This window comes from Mirounga angustirostris, unplaced genomic scaffold (assembly GCF_029215605.1).
Source record: "Mirounga angustirostris isolate CCGP_5_RB_7025 unplaced genomic scaffold, mMirAng1.0.hap1 SCAF_8, whole genome shotgun sequence".
Lineage (NCBI taxonomy): Eukaryota > Metazoa > Chordata > Mammalia > Carnivora > Phocidae > Mirounga > Mirounga angustirostris.
The window spans coordinates 59,727,264-59,754,848 of record NW_026991716.1 but is presented as its reverse complement, the minus strand read 5'-3'; the positions used below and the strand labels follow the sequence as shown (position 1 = coordinate 59,754,848).

Sequence of the window (27,585 nt, the reverse complement as noted above, 5' to 3'; positions counted from 1 at the left end):
GTGATTTTCCAAGATTGTGCCTCCATGTTTGTGCAAGATTTTATAGTATTTTAAAGCATGTGCTTCATAACTATTTGCTCATGTGGGCTTCATAGGTGTATTATATTCATGCCTAAGCTATGATTTGAACATTTGGCCTATTGTTTTAATTATCAAATATTTTCAAAAGTAAGGATTTGTTTTGGAAAAGAAATACATCTTTGGGGAAAGATCTATAATGCCTAATTTTTTTCTAAAAAGACACTTGAAGAGAACACGATCTCCTTGAGGAAAAAAAAGCAAGAGAAATGCAAATTAAATCTTTAATATATTTTAAAAAGCCTTATTCTCTGTTATGCCAAATTTAATTTCCTATATTTAATGAATCTATGTTTAGGCAATACTTTGTTTAGCTAGTTTCTTCTATTTTCATTAGCCTACTTTTATGAGAGAATTCTGACATTTTAAGTCTTGCTCTAACCAAATTATTTTCATCTTTGCTCCTCTTAGTTCTAGGAGTTGGCTGTTAAAGAATCAGGTGGTTGAGGATGAGAACATGGCAACATTACTCATGATGAGGACATGAAACATAGCAAGCAATTACAGAGCGATTAACTTCCCATCAGTTTTGGGGAGAGTACAGGAAACAGATTTGCAGGATTTACAGAGAAACACCAGGCAAACATAATTTGACTAGCAATGGCTGATGGAGATTTATGAGAGGGAGGATTTGCATAAGCAACTCAGGGAGGGATTTTGAGGACCACATAGCTGGCAAACATAACGAAATGCATTCTCTCTCTGGGAACTCAAATATTCCCATGCAGTACCAGGGTCTAAGACACTGATTAAAATACTGATTTGTGTTGTAAGAAAAACCTTAAAAAAACAAAAACAAAAACTATAGTCATCAGATATGAACTCTGGCTCTAACTTTCAAATAGTGTTTTTCATGATAATGAATCTTACCATGTAGTTATTTTTTGCTAGGGTGCAGGACTAAAGTCATGCTACTGACATTTCTCTAAAGATACTTCATTCTGTCAGCTAATACATATTCATGAGCACCACATATTGTGCTAGATGCTGAAGTAACAGTGGTGTGCAAAATCACGTAGAGCTTCTCCCCTCTTATAGCTCAAGGTAGAATGGAGGACATAGGCATTAATCACATAAGAACTCAAATACACATTATTTTAGAACTGAGATAAGTAAAACAAAAGGTGTGTCTACGTGAGTAAGTGATAGGGGAATTCACTAAGATAAATGTAAGTGAGGCAGATTTCCAAATTTTCACATACTTAAGTTGAAAATTCTCAAATCAGTTATTCCTCATTTGTTCTTTCTCTTCCATTTTCTAAAATTCAGAGAATTTCTGGTATAATTTTTAATCTTGTGCCCTTTCCTCAGTGAGATCACTCCTTTCCAAAGACAAGGAGCACATTCTCTTATAAGATAGTTGATGTTATTGGCATAGCTTCCTCATTTTAAGGTGGGCATGTGATGATTTTGTCTGTGCAGTCTCCATTTATCTTTCATCTTATGACAGGGTCCTGACTTTGCCTTGGGGAGTTATGCCTGCCAATGGTGGTGGAAATGTCAATGGAGGTCGTTATTGTCTACTGGCCAAAAGGTCAGTTTTTCCATATCCTTCCAACAAAGTTCTCTTTTGTTGGTAGTCAAAGTCACTCTCTGTCTTGTGCAACCAAATATTTCTATTGGATAAATCATGTTTAATGAAGCAAAGTATTAAATGTATCCCATGGCAATGAGGGTATGTTAACTGATTGGAGTTTTTATAATCATATTCTGACTGACTAGGTAGCAGCTGATTCTGAACTGAGTGGATTTTATTTTGAGGAGCTACATTGTTAGAACATACTCAGAAATACATATGATGAATGCAAATGTTATATAACCAAAAAACATCTTGCAATGTTTTACATAGGTTCATGAAAGCTACTCTGAGTACTAAAGCTCACGGATGCCACAAAGAAGATGGAAAGAAATTAAAAATTTGGATGCTGAAATCTGGGGCTCTTCCTCTCTAGAAACATTACTTGCAAATCCATCTGCATCCAGATAGTCATTCTAATTTGAAACTGATTTTAGGCACAGCCAAAAATCACCACAGCAATGATGGTCTGGTGGTTCCAAGAGAAGTACCACATTAGAGCTGCCAATCAAGAGCTCACCTATCTGTCAGGGCTCAGTTTGATTTTCTATGCATGATACCTTCTTGTTCACAGACTTAAGTATACCTTTCAGCTTTTTCAGTTGGGGAAGCTTCCATTGACCTGGAAGCCAGCGTCACAGTAAATTTTGGAGAGTTTCCAATCTGGCAATGTTGTGGGATAAAAACGTAGCTGTGGTTTTAGTTTTCACAAATAATAAGGATTTCCCTTTATCTATTTACTTGTCTGAATAATTATTTATTTGCAGCACTCATGCCTTTGATGGTCTTAACCACCTAATTAGAAGTTTTTGTGCTTAAAAATCTTACCCATTTTAATGGCTCTTTTTGGATTTTACTCACCTTAGGGTTTTATCTGTTTACCTTTTTCTTTCTTTTGTGACTGAAACATCCTGTGTCCCAAAGAAATCGACTTCTGTGAAAAACTCAATTTTCTAAAACCTTTGAAGATGATAAAACTAACTCATGTAGATTTTCTTATTAAATAAACAAAGATATTCTAATTGACACTATATATAAAATTCAGGCTGCTTGAGTTTTAACTCCTGTCAAATAACAAAGGCATCTTTTGCAATAAAGAGAAATGCTTGGTAATGTTCCCTTCCACTCAGGTTATTATGACATCATTGTTTGAAGCTGCGTATGAACCCCCAGCCTGAGAGGACCAGCAACTTAACTGCACAGAAGTATCTCCCGAAATAGCTTATTTCATACTCTTATCTATCATTTTCTCTATTTATAACTCCAGGGAGGCTGTCTTTGCATTCTTTTAATTGTTGATATGAGAGAAAAAGTGATAGGTTGTATAGTACTTTCATGAAATTTCAGATATTTGAGAAAAAGTCAGGATGTGAACCACCTGTATGTTTTGAGCACCTACTCTCTCTCAGGCACTCTTCTAGATTAAATACTTGGGACATGTCAAATCTAACAGCTCTGGGTCTGGACAAACTTGGATTTAGATCTCGATTCCACCACTTTCAAATTGTGTGGTCAGAGGCACAAAATGTAATCTCCCTGTAGTTCCAGTTTTAGCTGTCAGAGTTACCTTACAGGGTTGTTCTGAAGATTTAAAAAGGGATACACATCACTTATCACTGGAGGACACAGTTAAGAGCCACTTAAGAAATGGTAGGCATTATTATCTTTCTCAATCCTCACAATAACCCAGGGAGGTAGGAGTCATTATCTCACTTTGCTGATTAGAAGACTGAAGCTCAGGAGGCTAAAGTAAAGCTCCCAAGCTCCCATCAGTGGTGAGACAGTTGGAACGCACTCTGAATCCAAAGTCAATTCTCTTTGCATGCTGCTATCTTAGATACATCCCATATTCAGGGAGCACCCTCCTTTAGATTACTCAAGCTTGTGATTATGCCCTATTCAGATGGAAAAGCGGGTGAAAGAAACAGGTGGATTAAATGCCTTCTGTCGCAAGCACATAAACTGGATATCGATCACCCTGCAACTATCTCATAGTACTGCAATTATCTTTTGAAGGGCTGGTCTCCATATCTTGTCTCTGAACACCTTGTGGACGGTGACTTTGTATCCCTGACACCTAACACAGTGTTTGATATTTAGCAGGTGCTCAATAAATGTGCATGGGATAAATGAAATCAATGAGATGGCATATGTATATAGGCCAGGGAAGGTGCCTACAACATGGAAGGCTATCATAAATCTTGTCTTCTCTCCTATTTAAGGGGTTTCCCACCTGATGAGGAGACTTTTTTTATTGGCCCCAGACAGGATCCCTGCCTCCTATTTCTGATCCTATTGTGCTCTCTTATTTTCCATATAAGTTGCCTATAAAGGGCCTGCAGGTGGGTTTGAAACAAACTGCTTGGAAGTTTTCTTTTCTAAATTCAGAAGTGTGAATCACAGAGTTGGGATTTAAGTCTTAAGTACAGATAAAGTAGACATTACTATATGTAGACTTTTAGAAACAGAAATTGTTAGAAAAAGTTGGAAAATATCCCAACTATAAATTTTAGATTATGGGGCCTGGAAATCATGTTGATAGAATTTAGAAACCACTTTGCCTAAATTACCTTTTCTAGCCTTAGGAATATAGACACCTATGCTCTCATTGTTCATATTTACTAGTATAAACTTACGGTTATTTTTCTTCTTTTTTGCATTGCATAGGAGTCCTCAATCCAGAGTGGGCTGTTGAATACTAGTTTGAAGTGAATGAAAACTAATGTTAAGGAAGCAACACACAGTGCAGGAATTAATCTTGACTCCTGAAGCTGTACTGTAAAAAGGGAATGATTTATGTACCTTTCCTTGGCCAGAGTCCCAGAGTATCCCTAAGACAGAACCTGGAGCCCCATGGACTGCCTGATATTACTAGTGTCTAGTTATGTTTCAAGCATGTTTCTATTTGAATAAATATATATACACAGGACTTAGACAAAGGATCTAAAAAAACCTGAATAAGGTATGTATTATTTTTTATTTTGTCACTGTCACCCAAGGATATACTTGGGCTGCAAATATCTGCAATAGTTTAACTTAGCATTATATAGAAAAGATGGATGTAGCATAGGACTGGATTGCTCAAATGTTTCCTCTCAAAGTGGCTGATTGCCTAATAGAGTGCACTTAACTGCAGGGGATGGGGGACAAAGCAGAGACGGGCCTATTATGAGTAAGACATTTCTTTGAAATTGTATGCTTTATATTTAGAAAGTAATATAAATTTTATCTTCTATGCCATAGCTTAGCTGTGTTCATAACAATATAAAATTAATATAAAATATTTTATCTTACTTATATTCCCCCAAATCTACTGAAAATTCAAGTCCCCACAAAAATGGGCAGGATTATCCTGGATTTATGCCTTCTTGTGCTCTCTGTTCACCATCACCTCTCCTCAGTTTGAAAAGCATGGGTTTACTGTATGTGTGGGGTTCATTAGGAACTTCAAAAGAACATTCTAAGGTGTTTTTAAGAGGTTACATCGTTCCATGGAAGAATGTGACAAGGTTTATTTCTATGTTTTTTGAAGAGAAGATAAAAATAAATACCTCTCTGCCCGTATATTTTTAACATGGAATGGATAATACTGTCTATTGCAGTTTGAGATGTTTGTAACTGCACTCCTAAGAATTCCTTGAGATTTCAAGACAGTTTAAACTACCTGCCTGATATTTCTGATTTAACATCCTATTAGGCACCTTAATCCCCAAAGTATTAAAATGCAACTTGGCCTAACTAGATGTCTGCTTGATTTTCCTAGATCTGTCAAAGATATTACTAGAAATCCAGCTCAGACCTGTATAATCCCCTTTCTTCTGCTCCTCTATGTTAAGGACCATACTCCATAGATCTTGACTGTGCCATGTCCCTTCATTCCTTTCCTTTATGACCACTTCATTTTTCTTTCCTGGACTAGTCATTTCCAAATTTGTATTTCAACTTCCTCATTCACCCTACTCCAATCTTTCCTTCCTATTACTGCTCCAGTCATCTTTCTAAATTCCAGATAAGAGCAAATTATTCCTCACTAAAAAACAGAACACAATAGAATAGGACGTTTTAGCAGCTTTTAGTAACAAATTAGGTAAAAATTCCTCCCTTGGGGTACGAACTCTTTATGGTTTCTAAATTACTTCCTCTTTTTATCTACAGATATCACGTTCCAGTGAATTTTAATTTGCTTCTGGTTTCTTGAGCATGCCACACCTCAGCCAACCTCCATACCTTTTCCTCTTCCTGGAATTTCTACCTGCCATTCATCTCCTTGAGTCCATAGCATGTAAATATCTTTGAAGTCCAGTGTGGCTCTCTTTGAGGTGTTACCTCCCTTGTCCATTTTCTATATTGGTCTTTTCCCCAACTTAGATATACTGTTTGATAAGTTTTTCTTAAAGCAAACTGGACTAATTTCAATTTTAAATCATTCTTTACATAATAATTTATCGAATGCCTACTATCATGAAAATGAATGAAGGAATCCTCATTCAAAATGGAAGAATCCATGAAGGGAGAGCTCTCATGCACTTCCACTCATCAGAGTCTGCATAAAAAGCAGGAAAAAGATTCTCCCTCAGCCTCCCAACAGCAAGCTGCCTCCACCTGCAGTCGATGAGAAACTGCCGCCACTTCAAAATCTCTTTTGGCCTCCAGTGAACTTTTGTTCAAAACAACCCCTTGTAACTTCCTCCTTTCCTCTATAAAAGGATGCTGTCCCACTTTGTTATCTGGACTTGCTTCCTGTTTGCCATAGTTTGCATGTGCCAAATTGCAATTCCTCTGCTATTCCCAAATAAACTCATTTGCTGCTCAGTAATATTTGCTGTTTGATTTTTAAGGCTGACATTATACAGTGTCAGAAATGGGACCTGAAGGTGATGAACCCGGATAATGAACAACTCCAGGCCACTGTGTATGGTAACCACTTCAGCCTCTTGCTCTCTCTCTGAGTCGTCTTTTTCCTTTTGGCATGGTAAGCCCCTTGTCAGAGTCAAGTTTCCTCATTTTGGTTGAGCTCTCTGACTTTATTCTTGAAGGCATCAGCCTTTTGGTGACTACTCATTTGGTTTGCTGAACCTCTGGTTTTAAAGTATGGGATTCACTATCCTCTCAATTCTTTACTGAGGGTTCTCCTTCTGGGACCCTGGCCAGTTTTTGTGTCCAAAACTATGGCCCTTCTTCGTGCATGTTCTTAGCCAAATGGACCAACTTAACCAAATATAATTTAGAATTCCTATGCCACTGTGGAAAACTTCTGACCTCCCAAACTTGTTTTTTCTCAGAACCAAATTAGAAGACCACAGCTATAAAATTAAACAGACTAAATAGGATGCCTATTTTAGTTGGTACCTGGAGTCTTCCAAATGTATCCAAGACTCTAAAATCACCTCTTTGCAAAATAAGGTTTCTAAATTAACCATGACACACAAACAATTCACAGTAGACAAAAGGGGTTCTCAGGCTAACTTTTCCCTTCCCTCTCCTTTTGTCCCAGTACCAACTTCCTCTTTCCCTTCTGCACCACCCCCACTTCCTCATCTAGCAAACTATGGACCATAATTAAATAATTTATTAAACCCAGAGAAGATCCTCAGAAGTTTTTATAAATGGATTACGTCCTGAGATTAGTGGATTAAAAAAAAAACAAAAACCGTGACGTGTCTTCTGGGGTCCCTTTTTGCATCTGTGTGTTTACGACTGTCTAACATTATAGATATGGTATTTTTCTACTTCTGGGTGGTATTGCCAAAGTTAATTTATGAAAGAAGCCCTATTTAATTGGCTTGAAAATGAAGCACTTATAAATTAAGTTCTCAGAAATATAACATACACTAACCCAAATATTTTTCAGGTTCACATGATTTGGGAAAATACTTGATATAAAAGCTAGTTTAAGGTTGTTGGTTCAATTAAAATGTCTTTAAAGTTCTCAGCATTAAACATAAAACTTTTGTTCTAGTGAGGTTTATTGAAGTGCAGTAAGTTCATGTTATTTCTTTTACAAAATTTGTGAGCAAGAAAATAGCTTAGGCTGACGCCTAGTTGTCTAATGTCTCATTACGTTTTGGTGGGTAATCTAAACATAATTGTTAAGAATAAGTAAGTTAAAATAAATGAAAGTAAGATAAAAAGTTTTTAGGTAAACTTTTTCGTTTCCCTAATACATTTTGGTAACCTTAAAGTTTTGCTAAGTTAAAATAAATGATGGATATTCATTGAATATCTACATCATTTCTAAATAAGGTAGAAAATGGACACCTTAATTACTGAACATAGGTTTATCCATTTCTGGCTTCTTTTTACAGAGAGACAAAAGATATTTGGGTCTATTAATGAACATGTTTTGTACCACATTGAAACACTGTACTAGAAACTACGAAATGTATTCATGAATTGCCAGCCTAAAAAAAATGCTAATTTAAAAGACAGTTCATAATTGCTTGCTTAGTTTTCACTAAAAATTAAGACTTCTAAGGGTTAAGAATTCTAATTAAGGTTTCTAAGTGGTAACAATTCTAATTAACGTATGTAATTAAAGCTAGTAGACATAATAAGGGAAACAACTCTATACAAGGAAAGTGGGAAACAACTCTATACAAGGAAGGTAGGGTATGTTTTTTGGTTAGAAAAGGTATGAGAAAAAAAAAGTATGAGGTATGGAGATACATTTCTGTTGAGGGAAACAGAAAGGACAGACTAAGATGGACATAGAAAGCTGTAGAAGGTCTGTGAAAAAGGAATCTTGGGAAAAATTTTTATGTATGATCAAGCTAGATAAAATTTGTTATAAGGGTTTAAAAAATAACCTTTAATATTAATAGTATATTTATGTAAAATTAAACCTTAATTTTTCTTTTACCTGCTAAAAGGACAAATTTTTCTTGGACTTTTGATAAGAGATTGTAAAAAGTTCTTTATCTTTTAAAGTAATCTGGCTTAAAAAAAAAGATTCTATGTTTTGTTAAAATTTTCTGTATTTGCTGTCTTTATCAGGTCTTTGATTATGTAAGTTTTAACTGGAACTCTCTGTATTTCCCTTTTAACATCTTCCATTTTTACCATAGCTAAATGGATGACTGTTATTTCATCAATCCTATTTGACCAAGTGTTTTAAAACTTTTTGATATTTTTGATAAATTTCTCCAAATCCAATTCTAAATAGTCTTTTTGACCTTGAACTAACTTTAGGTTTTCCAAGAAGTATCTAAAATATCTCAATAGATTTGTTCTTTCTCCTTACAAAAAGAGAGAGATTAAGCCCTTTAGGGTTACTTGATATGTTAAATTACATGAGAAGCATTTTCCAGTAAGTGATGATAAACCATCTCAGGTTATGTTATGCAGGTGAATGTTATTAATATAAATATTTTAAGAATTATATGAAATTCCTGGAAATCTGATGTCTTGGTATAATGTTATTGGCCATAATTCCAGTTATTATCTTAAAATATATGGAAAACCAAATTTTTTTGTCAACTCCATTATAATGAACTTGCATCAGATCTTTAATAATGGGCATTTTAAGTCTTTTGTCATTTACAGGGAGTTATAGTTTTACTCTGATGCTTTTAGAAAAGCGTACCTACAGAAGTGATTTGTCTTCAAAGAGATTCATGGGAAGAGCTCAGAAAAAGTACAGGTTTCTGGTAACTTTGAGATCATAAATTGAACTGGGTAAAAATTTCCAGAACTAATGTAAAAACTAGATTCAAGTGGAATAAGAATAACATGGTATTGAATGAATGGAGGAAGACGATTATCATTTTTATGACTTCTAGTTTTCAAACACTACTGGTCCTTTAATGTTTTTTTTTTTTTTTAAAGATTTTATTTATTTGACAGAGAGACACAGCGAGAGAGGGAACACAAGCAGAGGGAGTGGGAGAGGGAGAAGCAGGCCTCCCACTGAGCAGGGAGCCCGATGCGGGGCTCGATCCCAAGACCCTGGGATCACGACCTGAGCGGAAGGCAGCCGCTTAACAACTGAGGCACCCAGGCGCCCCAGGTCCTTTAATGTTTTGCTTGCTACATTAAAAGGAGCCCTTTTACTCTTTTCTTTAAAACTATCTATGAAATACGGCAATTTGGTAAAATATAACTTTGTAAACAAAGATGAAATATTTACTTTTTCTCCCTACCTGATCTCTCCAGAATTTTGAAACTCTTGAGTACTTTTTCACTTGGCAATATAGTTATTTACATAAATACAATGGGAATCTGTTCTCCTTGTAATAACAATTGGAAATATTGGCTACTTTACCAAGGCTCTGGATTATTTTGAGAGAGATGTGCATAAACTCAGATTTGACAGGGCAGTTTTTAAGGAACTAAGGCTACTTTATGGAGCCAATAAAGCTCCTCAAAAAAATCGACTTGGCACCTTGCTTACAAGGTTCTAGAAAAGCAGTCTTAAAAAGAGCTTATATGGTCAATCACTGTTCTTGCTAAACTTGTGTAAATAGGCCAAGTTTAATGCATACAAATTAGTTTTACTGTGATTATCTTTAATAAATATCAGGGGAAGTATAGAGAGAAAAATTGTTTGCACATTTGTCTATATTAGATTCTAATCCTGTTATTAAACTGTACTAGATCCTGAATTCTTCTGGTTTTCTCAAATATCTGCCTACCATTCTCCAAACTAATGTTTCCAATTTTTTCCCATGCTTCTGATTTGGAACAAAGACAGCCCTTGAACCTCCTTGAAAGGAACGATATATACCAGGTCCTCCTCATTACCCAAATGACAGCCCGACTTCAGGGGTTTGAATCTTGGACGTACATCCCACAGCTAAAGATGGCTGCACCTGACATCTGGTCTTGTACAAACCCTGGAGATTTTTAATCAAATGGAAGAGAAGTAGCAGACATCAAAGCAGACTGCTTCCACTCAAGACTTCATACTTTAAACATAAAAGTCTGTCTTTTTCCCCTTCTTTCTTTTACCTTGGCATTGGCCTGGAAAAAATAAAGCCATCACCTGTATCTCCTAGGCTGTTGCTAGGGGGATAAACTCTGGAATTTAGAACTTTTATTTTTTTCGGGCTAAGAGAAAACCTGATTCCTGACATCTGATCTATTTAGCTGGTTACTTTCAGGTTTGGGCTTCTCATGTAGGACCTTATACAAACTAGATTTATTTGAGAGAGAGAGAGAGAGAATACAAGCGTGAGGATGGAGAGGGACAAGCAGACTCCACACTGAGCATAGAGCCTTATGTGGGGCTCGATCTCAGGATCCTGAGATCATGACCTGATCCAAGCCAAAATCAAGAGTGGGACGATTAACCAACTGAGCCACCCAGGTGCCCTCACAAACTAGATTTATTATTCTGCTTCTCTTTGTGTATTGTTATAATCATTTAAAAATGTTGTGCCTGTTGCCTGTTAAACCTTTGCAGAAATAATCTATCCAATAGGGTGATGCTGGCTCAACATTTCAAGATGATCTCTAATGCTTACAGCCTTGGTAAGATATAGTCTTTAAGTGGGAAATGCCTGAGAGTTCTCCTTTCTATCCCTTGTTACTCAAATGTGGCCTTAAATGGTTTCCATTAATCATGCTCTTTCCTTCCACAGTGGGACATGACAACCAGGAAGGGTCCCTCCTGGCACCAAGGGACAAAAATCACTAAATATAGAAAACCTGACTCTTGATCGGCAATGCTTTCAAGGAGTGTTTAAGACAGTACCTCCTAACTTCCTATTTTCCTTTCCAGGCTTGCATGTCCTGAATTGCAATTCCCAAATAAACTCATTTGCTGCTTGATAACCTTTGTTTTTTTAATTTGTTCAATTTTTGAGGTTGATACCATATACTAGATCTCCGCTTGGAGCTGAGAATGCAAATCCAGTAAGGAGTTTGGTCACAGAATATAGGGATATCACTACAGTATTTTCTGTATACTTCCCTGAAAGTAAGAATTGATGTTACATCATTCATTTTGACTAGTCAACACTTTGCTCTATTTATTCCTAAAAACGCAGTATTTTCTTGGAGATTGGCAAGATGAAAGGACTTTTCCCCAGGTATAACATTTACTGGCCAATGTTTTATGGATGTACGAGTTGAGAGAATATTGTTATTGTGTACAGACTTTGGGGAGTGTATATGGCCTAAAGGGAAGATAGATATCTTCAGGAGCCCAGGAGACAAATTTGCTTGTCAGTGGCAAAATGCCTACATTGGCCACTGTGTGTTAAAGCTTATGGCGTGGGAATTCGGGGACTAGCAAGTAGTTTGATATAAACAAAATTTATCCAGCCTGATTTAAAGTGGAGGGAGGCAACTCTGGCTCTTCGTCAAGGACCATCCACAAAGTACAAATATATCGTATTAAAATTTATCAGCATTTAAAGCTGGCATTATTTTTCTGAACACCATCTATGAGGTCTCTGCCACATACCTACAGTTGCACACAGACTAAGGGGAGTGGTACTAAAAAGTTTGTAAAGAAAATGTAGTATCTCAAAGTGTCCCCCTAGCTCCCAATTTTACGCTTCTAGCAATCATGCGGTAACCATTGTAATTAAAGAGCTAACTACCCAGGGTTGTGTTGCAACGTCTCCCATTACCAGTAAATGTTTTGATAATACCATGGTTGGATGTTGGGATACTAAGCAGCAGGAAAAAAGCATCTGCTTAAGGAATCTGCTACCAGTTGCCACAGAAAATATATGAAAAAGGAATAGTTTTTCTAATGCTCCAACTGACCCAATATGGTAAGAGTTCTTTTCAGAGCTTCTGATTACATAGCTTTGGTTGGTTGCATTGAGGCCTAATTTTAGATCTAGGTTTTTACTATATTTTGTCACTGATGCTTCATGGATTAATTCCCACCTCCTTTCCTTTGTACTGACACAACTCACTGCTTTCAGGACAAAAAATATATACACAATGATCCTCTATTTTGGGTGACCTAAAGAATAGAAAAAAAAAAAAATCTGTCCTTTAAAAGGCAGTAAAAAGTAAAAAAATGAAGATCGCTGAGTGTTTTTTCTTTGTACCCTAAAACTTAGGATAGAATGAAGTTTTTATCCCATGCCAAGTTGCTACAACTGAGATGCATCAGTAGGAAATTTTGCCACATAATCATTGAGGTCAGATTCTTTATTATTACTTTGTTTCTTGTAGTGTGAAATTTTACTAAAAAAGGCCAGTTCTCTTTAGGGTAAAACCAGAGCTTGTTTACCAATGCAGTAAATAGAAACAGTTAAGTCTCACTTTTGATACCTGATGTATATGGCTGAGCTACAACATTCATCTACATAAAATGACTGATTTAGAAGTTTCCATACTCTAAAAGGTTTCCATAATTTTAGGAATATCAACTAAGATTATCAAGTTCTATGTAAGCATCAAAACAGTACAAATATGCTAGAGAAATTTATAACGTATTATATCCAATTATGTCAGCAGGCTATGAATCATATCCAATTATCAAGATGCATAAGTGCCTTTTATGTGACACTCAAACATCATTAATTTTGTGCTTAGCATAAGCTGCTCAAATGGTATGATTTCAGTGATTTCTAGCATCGATATTACAACATCAATATAAACTCAATGCAAATTGGAAATGAACATCTTCATCTTGTTTATATCTGTGAAAAGGCATTTACTGAACACAGGAACACATTGAACAACACTTGCTATTGGAAAAAAGAATCTGGAATGTATCACAGAGAACCTTAATAATAGGAATCAGTACACAAGGCAATTCCAGAGAAAGCCTACATAACCAGCCAAAGCATTCTCAGAGGCTCCGTTTTCAGGTAGTTACTGAAGTAAAACCAATATAATTGTTACAAATATGAAACGAAGAGACCGACATTCTTACCTCATAACAAACTGAACTGATCAAATTCAGTCCTCACCATAAATTGCCCATTTGTCTTAGTATTTATAAAATGGGTTCCTTGTTTGGAATATCTCAGTTTAGCATACATCTAAGTCAATTAGAAGTTAAAATTTTTTCTACAAGTAGTTTTACAGTATGGATTCTAATTAAAAATGTTTGACTTCTCATTTAATTTTTAAAAAGTAGAGCTCCTACCTACTGCAGAGTAACATGGTTAAGTAATTATATGTCAATCTTGAATTCAAGCAATTAAAATTATTTAAAAAATCCGGAGAAACTTACCTCAAAGTCAAGGTCTGAATATCGTGATTTTCTTCTCTGTTAGATTTTTTTTAAAAGAAGAAAAACCAATATAAAGTTATGTTTAGTCATTCAAATAAAATGAAAATTATTATTTTCAATAAAATGTCCTGCATCTTTGTATTACAAGTATTTTCTTCACAGAATATGTTGAAATTTTTATGATTTCAAACTCTTTCATCCATATTATTTCATTCTTACTTTGAAGAATATAAAAATAGAGTATTTCTCATCTTGACCTCTTTAATTTTTCAGTAAGAATTTTTTAATATAAATTCACACAAAATTTTCAATCTTTAAGGAGACTTTAGGTCTATTATAGCAAAGCTATATTTTTTTACTTTAGAGACACAAAGGATTAAAAGCCATATAGGAAAAAATCATCTAGTCATCTCAAGACTTCCCACCAGCCTATCTCCCGGCTTCATTTCTACTAAAATCTCTCTGGCCTTCTGTCTGAGTCCTAAAGTTCTGTATGTCTCAACCACAGACTTTTTTTGGTATTTAGTAATTCTCCATGATAGGAAAGTCCTAATTACTGGTTCTTAGAAACTTAAGTATCTATTCTAATTCAGTAAAAAAAAAAAAAATAGTCCACACCCCCGAGAAACATAAATGTAGATGTCAGTATCTCAATGTTCCTTTATGGCTCCAACTCTGTTAAACAGCTCCTGATTCTAGTTATAGATCAATACATATTAGTAAAATGATTAGGTGATAAGCCTGATAAAATCAGGAAATATTAAACGAAATTAATGTGACTCTATGAATATTCGTGTAGGATAGGTACACTTAGCATGTGCTCAGAGGGATTTGATATAGAAGGAGATATCTGGTAAATGTAGAAAGGGTCCTCCAAATTTTTAGAGAACAAAAGCAAGTTTCCAATGAGGGTTTTTTTTTTTTTTTAATTTGGATTTTTGAGGAAGTGGGGGTGAAACAAAAAATAAATATTAAAAACAAGTAATATTTAGGCAGTTGAATATCATGTAAACGTTTCCTTTCTCTTCTGCTATCCCATTACCTATCCCAATACCTACCTTAAGTTCAAAAACGTATCAGGGAATCCTACTCATGATAGTTGATTCTTGTAACTGCTAAATAGTAGAGACATACAGGCACTAATGTAGTTTATTGAAACACCTGCCTACGTTTTTGCAGCTAGAGTTACACTGTCACTGTAGAACCAGAGCCTCCCTATGAACCAACTCCCCAAAGCATGCTTCACTAGACAGAAGGGGATATACTAAAAGATTTTGTTAAAAAAAAGTCAAAGTTTTGAAATTGGTTTTGGTGGAGCTGGATTACAGAATCCAGTCTTCAAGTATGATCAAGGAGAACACTGAGAAGGAGACTGCTTTATTAAATGGCAATAGCATGTTGATGTCATTTTGGTCCTTGTCTCTGGCATCACCGTAGCCTAGCCCCGGTGACATCCTGGAAGGAGAAACGTGTGCAGGGAGGCATTTAACCCGGGCCTCCTTTGCCATCTCCCACCACTATTGTTATCTAACTGTGATGTATAAATATCAGGCTCCCATGTGGCACATCACACTTTGCTGCAATATGCCATACTGAACGTCAGTGCTTCCATTCTCCTCTTGAATGCTTTGCCTTCTTGGCACTGTGACTTCAGCAGGATATTTTTGTAAGTATACGTTAAGCAAAATTCTTTCCTTAATACAGCAAAATGCAAGCCTGGGAACAGTTTTAAGAAGTTACTATAGAACATTAATCATGAGCTTTGTGTTCCATTTGAAAATTAAATAGTGAGATCTTATGAAAAATGTTCAGCTAGCCAGCAAGTAAGAGACCCTTCTGCTGCAAGCATTGAGGGGTTCTTTGTTGCCAAAGGTCGTAACAACCATACGTTGCTCTGTTTCTGAATGCAAAGCTGTGTAGCCTAAGAACTGGAAATGCTGACGGACACATATCACTAAAGGCTCCATATTTTAGGAACAAGAACAAAAGATGCGACCTAGAAGAACACCAGAAAGAGATTTCGCTTCTGATGGGTGATGTCACCTATGCACCTATATTGATATAAAATATGAAAAAGAAAACAGATATACTCCTATAAATAGATTTCTCGCTCTTCTATTGAATTCTATGAAAGTTAAATTCTAACAAAGTTATAGCATAACTAGCAGCCTTGAAGGATCAGATGAAGAAGTAAACAAATGAAGCACACAGATTTCAATCTAAAGAGCTTAAAGATGATGGTGGTGGGGATAAGCAGTGAAGACTTAAAAATTAGAGAATGGGAAAAATGTGGCAGATTTTCGGAGCCCAGGAGAGGTTAAAATTTGTGTTCTATAATTCATATCCCCACAATACTGACCAAGTGTACCAACCGTTCAGTTTATAAAGTGCTTTCACATTTGAACATGCTACCTGCCCTGTGGGATGGTCAGGAAAGTATCATTTTTTTATATCCATTCTATGAATTAGGAACACTCCGGACCAGTGTAGTTAAAATGACTTGTTCACTTAACCTGGGTAGTAAGCAAATGAGCTGGGATTCACACTCAGGTCTTCTGACTCCAAACCCTGTGTTTTATCCACTCTCTCCCACTACTAGCTCAGGGGTAAAAGTGGTAATACTTTGTAGTCAAGATGCCTGTGATATTTTATTGATTGTTACTGGAACTCAGCAAGAATAACAATGCAGGACCCAGTCAATCCAAGGCTGACAGCAGTGGGACACAGATGCTTTCTAGCCATAAAGTAAGTTCAAGCAGATTAACTTTTATTTGTCAATTTTATTTTAAAAGAGAAAAAAAGCATCAGCATGATACTTCTTTGAGAGAAAATCTTAATGGCAATGTAAAAGAATTTGTGTTGACTACAGTAACTTAAAAACCATTTGAACATGGGACACTTTATGAGCAATGATACAGTAACACATAGTAGCTGACCTCCACCTCCATGATGTGTCCCCCATTGCAAAATCCTAGTTTTTTTGTTTTTTTTTTTATCCTAGTTTATCTTAAAGAAGTATCTGGCACTGGGAAATTGTGGTGTAATGCAAGAACCAGAGTGTTTAATTCTGTTATCCTTGGTATACATGCCGTATGTTGTAAAGTCTTTCAAAGCACTCAAGTTTGTGGAAACTGTAACTGACTTACATGTTTATTCAAATGTCCCTCTGAGTTTGCTGGGAAGTTATTGAAAGGTATAAAGGTGGTTAGAAAAAGTGGTTATGTGTTTAAAAAATGAGAATCTATTAAAAAAAGTGATCAAGGGGCGCCTGGGTGGCTCAGTCATTAAGCATCTGCCTTCAACTCAGGTCATGATCCCAGGGTCCTGGGATCGAGCCCTGCATTGGGCTCCCTGCTCGGCGGGAAGCCTGCTTCTCCCTCAGCACTCCCCCTGCTTGTGTTCCCTCTCTCGCTGTCTCTATCAAATAAATAAATAAAATCTTAAAAAAAGTGATCAAGACATAACAATTTTTCTGACTGACAACTGAAGAACTGCTACATATAAATTTAAAATAAGCCAGGGTGGTGTTAAAATATTTTATGAAGATCTAAATCCCTCTGTCCATATATATCCCCAACTTCTCAAATAATCTGATACAAAGCATCCTTTTTGTCACAGGTGATAAAAAAAATCTCTTCAGTTCTTCTATGTGGTTTCCTTTTCCTAATTTTCCACTTAGAACTCATCCTAACTTGTATTCTATCCTCAAAACTTCATTAATATTCTTCTTGTCAAGGTCTCTGATGAGCTGCATCTGGTCAATTTCCAAGGTCAACTTTCTGTCCTTAGCTTGCTGGACTCTCAGAAGCTTTTGAAATTTAATCATTTCCCCCAATAAAACACATGATCTTAGCTTTTCCTCTCCTCTCCCCTCCTGTTTGCTGTAGCTCATTCTCAAGTGTCCTTTTGCTGGCTCTTCCTTATCTCATTGTCTTCTAAGTGTTGAGGTCCTGAATTCTTTTTTTTTTTCATCTTCTCTCCTGGATGATAGCATTCATTCCATGGTGGTAAATACTATTTAAGTTCCAAACACTCTTTTCTTCTTCATGTCTTTCCCATCACAGAAAATGTCAGATATCTAGTTGGTCAGGTCAGAGACTTTCCCCCATCTCTCACCCTGCACATCAAACCCACCAGCAAGTGGTATCTATTTCACCTCTGAAATCTCTCTTCATCCACCTACTCTTCTCCATCTTCACTGTCACCTCTATAGTCAAAAGCATTCTCCTGTCTTGTCTGGATAACTTCAGTAGCTCCCTGTCTTCCAACTTTCTGCTCTATCCCCACTCCTAATAATACTGGATCCTAATCCTTTCCCCCAAACCATCGAAGGGATGGATGGATGGATGGATGGATGGAGAAATGATCATGACAATATTTCACTTAACAGTCCTTGTTTGCTTCAATTGTTTTACAAGGCTCTCTAAAATCTGTTTTTTTCTTCCTATGCCAACGACATCTTAAGGAGCTCACCCACTGTTACACAGGACTTCTAATCCTATTAAAATATTCCAAACTCTTTCCTATCTCTGTATTACAGTTTCTTTTGCCTGAAACATCTCAACCTCCAGAGAGATCCTCATAAGCCATGTTCCTTCTTAACTTTACCCCATATAGCACTGTAGGAGGCTTAGATCACCTTATCAAGTCTCTCCCTCACATTCCATGGTCCTTACCCAGCTTAGTACACTCTTTTAGATTATTCATTTGTTACCAGTTATTTCTCCCTTCCATAGGGTTTATTCCCCACAGGGATAGGATCCACAACTGTCTTGATCACTTTTATATCCCTAGCATCTACCAAATGGCCTGGCACAATAATTCACAAAATTATTGATGAATAAGTAAAGGAGGTCCACTATGGCAGCTAAACAAGTCCAAAATAACGTGACTTGTTTCTTGTTTTTGTTTTGTTGTTGTTTTTCTTATTCTTTGGGAGAATATGGATAAGCAGGCAGACTAAATACACAAAGAAAACCATTATGGGGGTTCCTGGGTGGCTCAGTCTTTAAGCGGCTGCCTTCAGCTCAGGTCGTGATCCCGGCGTCCTGGGATCAAGCCCCGCATCGGGCTCCCTGCTCAGCGGGAAGCCTGCTTCTCCCTCTCCCGCTCCCCCTGCTTGTGTTCCCTCTCTCGCTGTGTCTCTGTCAAATAAATAAATAAAATCTTTAAAAAAAAAAAAAAAGAAAACCATTATGAATGGATTAGTTGACAGTGAAAAGGATCAAGACAATTGAGGGGAATGTAGGCTTATCACTAATGGAAGGAAAAACAATTCAGGATGATTTAAGAGTAAGAAAATGTACAAGAGTATGAGGCTACACAGAGGAATACTTAGGAAGTATATGCATCGAGGCATCTTTCCATATCTAAATCCTCTAGAACAATGAATAGTTTCTCAGAGGGAATAATTCATTATTTGTGTCACTTCAAATTAAACTGGACCAGACACTAGAGAATTCACTGCAAGGGATAAATTACAGTGACTAATAAATGGCAATATGACTGCCATTAAAAGTTTTATTATAGAGTGAGCAATGAACATACTCAAGGAGAAAGCTTTGATACCAAATCCATTCAAAATATCTGTGAAAATAAAACCTGAGGATAATTAATTTTGAAAAATGACTTTTATTTCAGCTAATTTTGTTTGCATGCCTGCATAAAAGACAAAATTCCCTAATCTAGGAGCAAAAACAAAACACTAAAGAAGGGCAAGCCTTCCTTTCATCACAGCTATGTGAGAACAAAATGTAAAAAAGAAAAAGTGGCTTCTGGACAAAGGTCAGTTCTGTAATGGTTTCTGTTAGTGACCGTCTCCCAGCTCCCAAGTGAGGCCATAATATTTTGTCTAAAGCCTGAAATATTGATTTAATACAGCATTCAAGCTTCTTCACAGAAATTCAAGATGTAATGGTAATGAAATAATAACACAACCTTACATCTGAAGTGCTTCTTTCAATTTTCAAAGGGTTTTCACATACATTATCTAATTTGCTCCTCACAAGAGCTTTATGGGAGGCAACTGTGATGTGACATGACAGCTAACATGTTTTACCTTTTTAAAAACCATTATGGTGAGAGTTCTATAATTCATGACTAGAAAACTGGAGTATAAAAATGTAGCCTAGAATGGTGTCCCCTTCTACCCGTTTCTAAATTGAGGGAGACTTATCTGACAATGTTTTCAGATGCATAGTTAAGTTTATACCGAAATGGTCAGAAAAGCTGGAGTAGCAAAACTTTCTGCTCCTGATAAAATCATTTTGTAACCTATCTAATCTGATTAGCCATTAAGGGTTTCTTCATGAATAAGAAAAATTAAAACATAATTTGTCAGGAGAATGAGAGGAACCACTTAATGTATTTTCATCTGAGCAAAGTGTTTCATAAGAATTCTAGTGATAGTGGAGCTGAGAAGCCACATACAGGATCACGAGGTAACCCAGAGATTAGCAGAAGTGACTATCCCCCAGGCTGGACAAAGGGAGATGGCATTGTGACATAAGCCCAGGGGCTGAGACACCTGGCCAAAGCCAGAAGCGTTAAGAAACTGCAGCTAAAGAGACACAAGATGGTGTCCAAAGCAGAACGAACAGGGGAGAAATATCCTGGGATTCTGCCCACCTCCAATCTCTCCCCAGTGCCTCCTAGTGGCCAATCACTCCCAGTCAGAAGCACAGGAACCTGCATCAGCCTTCAGTGACACAGGGGAAAAGGGTGCAGAATGGACCATGTGCCAAACAGGCCCAGGACATGCATACAAACTGAGAAGATTTTTCAGTGAGGAAATGTTTATTATTTAAATCTAACAAGCTACAGGCTGTGGAATAAATACCAGTGTTCCAAAGATTCAAAGCAAATACTGACCTATCTTACAATGATATAGCTAGAATTTTTAAAAAAATAAATAGGACCACAATCCAAAATTTAAACTATGTTTCATAGTCCTCAAAATGGCTTAAGGACTATGATACCTTAATATTTTCCCCACCTGCTCCACAGCACCTAGTGGTTACTTGCTTTTTATACATACCAAATATCAACACTTTTTTTTTCATTAATTGAAGATGAATGACTTAAGTGCTGATGACAGTTTTTCTTTTTTTTTTAATTGTTTTAAAAACATTTATTTATTTATTTTAGTGGGGGACAGAAGGAGAGGGAGAGAGAATCTCAAGCAGACACCCTGCTGAGCGCGGAGCCCAATCTTATAACCTGGGCCAAAATCAAGAGTCAGATGATTAACTGACTGAGCCACCCAGACACCCCTGACAGTTTTATTCTTCTTAACCTTAAAGCATTTAGAGGACATTGAGGGCTGGAGCCATTGTGAGGATTTCTATCATATTAAAATTCCAATTATCCCATAGTTGTGGAAACTAAATCTTTCAGAAACTACAATTTCGGAATTGCTCATCAAGCCCATCCTGCGAATGGATACAGATGGAAGATAACACATTACTTAAAAAAAAAAAAAAAAAGGAAGGTAATATTGGGCAGGGAGAAAAATCTGGATAAGCTTTTATGCCAAGAAACTTCATGCATTCATCAAACCTTTTTATACTCAATAATTAATTGGGGGGGTAGCTAAACAAACTCCTCTGAAGGCTAGAGCCTTTTCTTTTTTTTTTTTTTAAAGATTTTATTTATTTATTTGAGACAGAGAAAATGAGAGAGAGAGAGCACATGAGAGGGGGGAGGGTCAGAGGGAGAAGCAGACTCCCTGCCGAGCAGGGAGCCCGATGCGGGACTCGATCTCGGGACTCCAGGATCATGACCCGAGCTGAAGGCAGTCGCTTAACCAACTGAGCCACCCAGGCGCCCGGCTAGAGCCTTTTCTAATGGCACTGCATTTCAGGGCTGGGGAGCCTCCCTCCTTCTTTATTGCCTCCTGCTTATTTGAATAAATAATTCTACACACTCACCCACTCTGGCTTTTGTTTTCTTTCCCTTAAATCTTGTTTCTCCTTGCCTTCTCTTTTCCTTATGCAAACCACATTCTGTGCTACAACTGGTAGCTTTTATCTTCTTCTCTTTCTCCCCCCAACCCCACTTGGCAATTTGTGAATACCCACTCCTCTGGAGGAAACTTCCTGAATTCACATGAACATCAAGAACATTATTCTTGAAAGGATCCTGATGCACCTGGCCGTCCTCTGCTGCTGCAGTTTGCAGGGCTGGGTGTTCCTGTGGCTGTGATCTTCCTTCTTGCTCAGAGGGGGAGACAACTCAAACCGTTCTGTGGCTTGGGCCTCATGTCATCCACATATTCACCCACTTGCGTCTTTACATTGTCTTCTAAAAGACTCCGGGCACCTCCTGGCTACCGTTGATCCCTTCATTATGTAGATACTCCAGTCATCTTTTGGTTTTTTCCTCTAATGTCAGGATATCATCTTCCTCACTGGTTGGCCCTGCAGATACAGTCTAGCAGAGCTGATAACTCAACTTGACAATGCATCACTCTGCTCATAAGGAAAGCCGTACCACTGACTTTATCTTCATTAGTCACAGACCTATGTCCAAAATCTGTTAGCTGTGTATACCTATACTTTATCCTTGTCCTGTCTTTATTCACAGTAAGACCATATGTCTGTCAAGGGTTAAAACGAACTTTAAAATTGTTCTCCTGCTAATGTCCAGACACATTACGGTCTCTTTTAGACAGCATAAAATTGATCAGGACAGAAAGATTCTTTTCCTAGATGTGCTATGTACTTGCTCTGTAACCTTGAATAAATGACTTTACTTCAAGGATTATAACAACTTATCCATTGCACAGAGGTGTTGTGAAGATTAATTAACTCATGTTTTTAAGGTGATTTGAGGATCTGCTAATGAAAGATGCTATATAAATGATAATTTTTATTATTCATTCCCACATCTATATATTCTCTTTCAGCTGTCTCCTAAAATGGTCACCATAAGCAATTACTATTAAATTCTTTTAAAGAATGAAAACGAGGAACTGAATTTTCATTCTGAATCCTGAATTTTCTTTTCCTTTCAAGATGTAAGCCTTGTGATCTCTAAGTCATTTAAATGCAGATCTTTTGGCTGAATCACAGTTATATATGATGCTTATACTTAATAATAAGGATATGGAGATTTGGAAAAATTACAAACTGAACAGAGCAACACTTGGAAATTTAGTCTATTGTTCAAGCACACACAACCTGTATAATATCAAACCCCCGAGAGGTTTTTAGGCTTTTAGATGTAAAGCATTTTTATAATAAAGCAAGATATTTTAATGCAATTCCATTCCAGCCCCTTTAGCACATTTTAAAGAGCTGTTCTATAGAGAGGACTCATATGGTCATTATGATTTTCAAGTAGTACATCAGAATTATGATTACTTAGGATGTTACATTATTATACGCACACTCACTGAAAATCCTTTTGAAACTTTTGTGATTTTGCATAAATATTATGTAGCTTGTGCTTATGTGGTCATACAAAGGTGACCTGCTAGTCTCTGGGATTCACAAGTTAGAAACAGAGAAATAGTAGCTTGTCTGCTAATTCAGAAGGACAGAACACACTTGTCCAGTGGTAGTGGGAGCTCCTGCCCCTACAGGTAACTTGGCCTCACTGCCCCTATGCTTTTGGTTCTGAGGGATGATTCTTCTCAGAAAACCTACTCTGTTAAGACTGATCTAGAACCTGGGGATTTATTCTAGATCCCATCCACATCACCACTTTTCCCATCTAGAAGCTCCTTGATCCAGTTGGGAAAAATCTCAAAATCACACCACTCATCAAGTTGCTCTGGCCTTACAGGATCTCTTTTCCTGTTAACCTAGTAGAAGGAATGGCTTTGTGGGGAGAAAGGAGGGACAACTGCTTCTGTGCACTTTTGAACACAAGAACGTAAGATGATCAGCAATATTTCTGATGGAAAGGGTAAGCAACCAGTTATAGTGTCTTTCTCTAAGTAGTGTCTTATGAAATGACCTATCATATTAAAACAACTGGCCATACATGCAAAAGAGTGCATGGATTGCACTGTATACTAAACATACATAATATATCAGCAGTAGGTTTATAGCAAAATTTCAAGGTACTAGATATAAAAGTCACAGACAAAACAGTAACATGATGTATGTTGATAAAAAAAAAAGACACATTCCTTAGGTCTTACTTGATTAATTATAATATGAATGATATTGATAACAGTTGACTACTCTGTATTTCATTTTATAAGTAGAAAAGAAGCTGAGGGGAATTTGTTTTTATAGAAAAGCCATGTGGTCAGACCTCGGAGTCTTGACTCTTAATCTGATTAATGTGCATCCCTCCTGAGAGCTCACAATTTAAGACAAAAAATTTTAGTGGTCATCATTCTACAAGAGCTGACAGCAAAACACTTACTCTGAAAGATATCGATCTAACATAAAAATAGAGTTTATAATCAGTGTAATGGAAGACTCCACAGAAACATTCCAATTTTGGTATTTTTAATGGATGCCCTCACACAGAAAATCCAGATTTTGGTTTAAGTTTGTAATGCCATCCAGGAACTACTTTGACCACCAAAAGGATCTCTGGTAACCTGAGAAACATCAAGAGGATCTTCTATTTTTTCCTTTATGAGTACTGTACTTGATTCCCATTATGAAAGAACTACGATTGATATCCTTTTAAATATAGAGGACTCCCTTTTCAAAACATGGTCTTGAGAAAGAGCATTCTGATGTACTACTGGGAAAAAAAAAAAGTATGTCTAGAATCTTAATACCAACGTGCCAAAAATTTGTGTATGATACATAACTGCAAAAGGTAATGTGAGTCTTCTCCTTCAATCCAGTGTCGTATGAATCAATTTCTCAAATATCAAATATCTCAAATATCAAGGAAAGGTTTATTCTATTGCTTACCTCTAATGAACTCATTGATATCGTTGACCCAGTTTCACTCCTTGATAGTCCTGCATTATCATCCAACTCAGAGGCCATGAAATTCTTCACAGCTGTGCGAGGCTCAAAGGGCAAATTCTGCATATGTTCCTGGGGTGCAAGGTGTTGATCTAAGTTCATACTAAACTGGTCCATTACAGGGGGATTCATGTTGAATTCGGGATTCACTTTGTAGTGCAATAACCTTTCATGTGGCAAGGTTTCCATACCAATATTCATTTTGCTTTCTTCTTTCATTGATGGCTGGGTATTTACAGAACTTCTGGGCATCACGATATAGTCACTTTCCATCATTCTTTCTTGAGGATGGACCATGTCCATATCAGCTCCTCTCAAATTGTCATCTGTACATAAGTACACAGTTCTTCGCAATTCACTGTTCTCTTTTTTCAAACACTGATTGCCCAGCTCATTCATACTCATGGGCATGTGCATACCCGTAGGTTGCTGGATAATGACTTTGGAAATGACGTTTCCAGGGAGTGTGGAATAGCTTAGCCCTTCAGGGTTTGTTCCCTTTTCTTCTTCGTCATCATTTAGAGAAATCCTAGAGAGCGTTCCTGTTATTGTTGCTGCTCGGCAAGGACCGATATCCTTATGAAGAACTGTAAATTAGGATAGAAAAATTCACAAAAGAAAGTTAATGCATTTTTATTTTTTCATTACTGTATTCTGCTCTCTATGAAACAAATTCCTTAATCAAATTAAAAAAATAATATTTAAAAAATTATATATCTATTGTTTGTAGATGGTCCAGATTACTCAATCACTCTTTATTGATTCTGATATGCTTTCATAGATCTCAGGTAGTCCATAGCTAAAACACATCTGAAAGTTGATTAATGAACTTTCAAAAATCTCCATACCTTATTCTTAAACAACTCTGCATAGCTTTTCAGGGAAAGGCAGATACCAGAGAAGTTTCTCCATCAGTTTGTTGCAAAGAGTTTTATGAAATCATGGATATATTCACATGAATTTGACTTTTTCTCAAAGGCTTTTCCCCTAAAGAATTCTACAAGTTCTCTTCATTAAAATACTTCTTGAAAGAGGTAATCAAGGAGAATTTCATCGTACTGCATTAGAAATTCCTTCAAAATTATGCATGTTGAAAATTAATGAACATTTATCTATGAAGTCCATATGGTCAAGGTACATACAGGGTTCAAAAGTATTTATCATCTTCAGTTCCATGTGGGGTAAAGAAGAATTTTTTTACAAGATCAATCCATATGCTCGAATGCCCCTGAGGCGGGGTGGGGTGGGGGGGGTGGTGTTAAAGTTGCCACTGACTTGAAGCAGGAAAAAAACCATATGAGCCTCTGAAAACTCAGTTTAATTTTAAGCCTGAAAAATAATGACTTAGAAAAATTAAAAATTCATGAGGACTTGTAGTAAGAGAGGGGGGAAAATGAAAACATAAACCAAACAAAAACAAACCAACAAAAGAATTCAGAATTTTTTTTTTTAAAGATTTTATTCATTTATTTGAGAGAGAGAGAATGAGAGACAGAGAGCACGAGAGGGAAGAGGGCAGAGGGAGAAGCAGACCCCCTGCCGAGCAGGGAGCCCGATGCAGGACTCGATCCCGGGACTCCAGGATCATGACCTGAGCCGAAGGCAGTCGCTTAACCAACTGAGCCACTCAGGCACCCAAGAATTCAGAATTTTTAATTAAAATGTATTCTAGCATTTTTCTTCTGTCTCTATGTAAGAAGAAAGTCGTATCTTATGGGTAATAGTAGCAGAATGACTTGAGGCATGCTTAGTTGTAAAAAGATGTCAGTTTTGAGGTAGGAAAGAATGAAATTCTGAAAAAATATTCTTGGTAAGTTTGGTATTGAAAACACACAGAAGAGCACTCTGTGTAAGTTGGTTCAACGTGCCGTGCCCACCTGATGCTGCTCTACCCACGAAGCAGAGCAGTTGTCGCCGAAAATTTCATTAGGCAGAGACGACTATAAAATATTTGATTCATTGTTTCCTCAGGAAAGTGTCAGATATATTGAACTTCACCCATTTTTAAATCTTTTTTTTTTTTTAATATTTTATTTATTTGACAGAGAGAGACACAGCGAGAGAGGGAACACAAGCAGGGGGAGTGGGAGAGGGAGAAGCAGGCTCTCCGTGGAGCAGGGAGCCCGACGTGGGGCTCGATCCCAGGACCCTGGGATCATGACCTGAGCCGAAGGCAGACGCTTAACGACTGAGCCACCCAGGCGCCCCGAACTTCACCCATTTTTAACCAATTTTCAAAGAGCATCATAATGATTACTCCTTAAAGCAGAGGTTAAAAACCAGAAGATTATGTCTTCCCTGACTACAAAGAAGAGAAGCCTTAAAAATTATTTCAAAACATGCATCATTCAAAAAAAAAAATATGCATCATTCATGTAATATCTTTTATCTTTAGAGATGCGGTATTTAATTATTGTATTAGGTCTCTTTATTTGAGACACTAAAAATCATGTTAAACCTATATCTACATTTTTTTTTATTAATCCACAATTTGGTTGTAAGTTTTTGTATTTATTATATAAAAATGGGCTAATTCAGTTTTAAAAACTTATTTCCCAACCTCAGATCAGTAATGAATTGTGGTTGCCAGGAAAAATTTACGTAAAAACATTAAGGGGCAAAGTATGTTAAATTAATAGACTTGATAACATTTTAAATAAAATACTTTAAAAAATCTCCAAATTCAGGGAAGAACAGTTTCAATCTTTAACTGCATGCAAAAACTAATCCAAAATTTATAGCCGTACAATTTAAAGGCAAGTTATGGGAACAGTCATATTACATTAAGGACATATATAATTTTATACTTTTATGAATATATTAGAAAACATAAAGGAAATTTTGGTACT

At 36.7% G+C, this 27,585-nt stretch overlaps 1 protein-coding gene and 1 long non-coding RNA gene across 4 annotated transcripts in view; one reads left to right on the top strand and one right to left on the bottom strand.

Moving 5' to 3' along the window:
* LOC129045514 (uncharacterized) overlaps window positions 1–5,904 on the top strand; it is a 206,067-nt gene extending 200,163 nt beyond the window's left edge. For all 3 annotated transcript variants that reach the window (XR_010413667.1, XR_010413668.1, XR_010413666.1), the window contains 2 exons: window positions 1,529–1,612; window positions 4,322–5,904. This is a non-coding gene — a long non-coding RNA (uncharacterized LOC129045514). The remainder of the gene's footprint in view (window positions 1–1,528; window positions 1,613–4,321) is intronic.
* ADGRB3 (adhesion G protein-coupled receptor B3) overlaps window positions 1–27,585 on the bottom strand; it is a 707,437-nt gene that overhangs the window by 10,159 nt on the left and 669,693 nt on the right. Inside the window, exons 29-30 of the mRNA XM_045867061.3 lie at window positions 24,680–25,323; window positions 13,797–13,832 (exon numbers count right to left, since the gene is read on the bottom strand). Of these exons, the coding sequence (XP_045723017.2) occupies window positions 13,797–13,832; window positions 24,680–25,323 (680 nt within the window). The remainder of the gene's footprint in view (window positions 1–13,796; window positions 13,833–24,679; window positions 25,324–27,585) is intronic.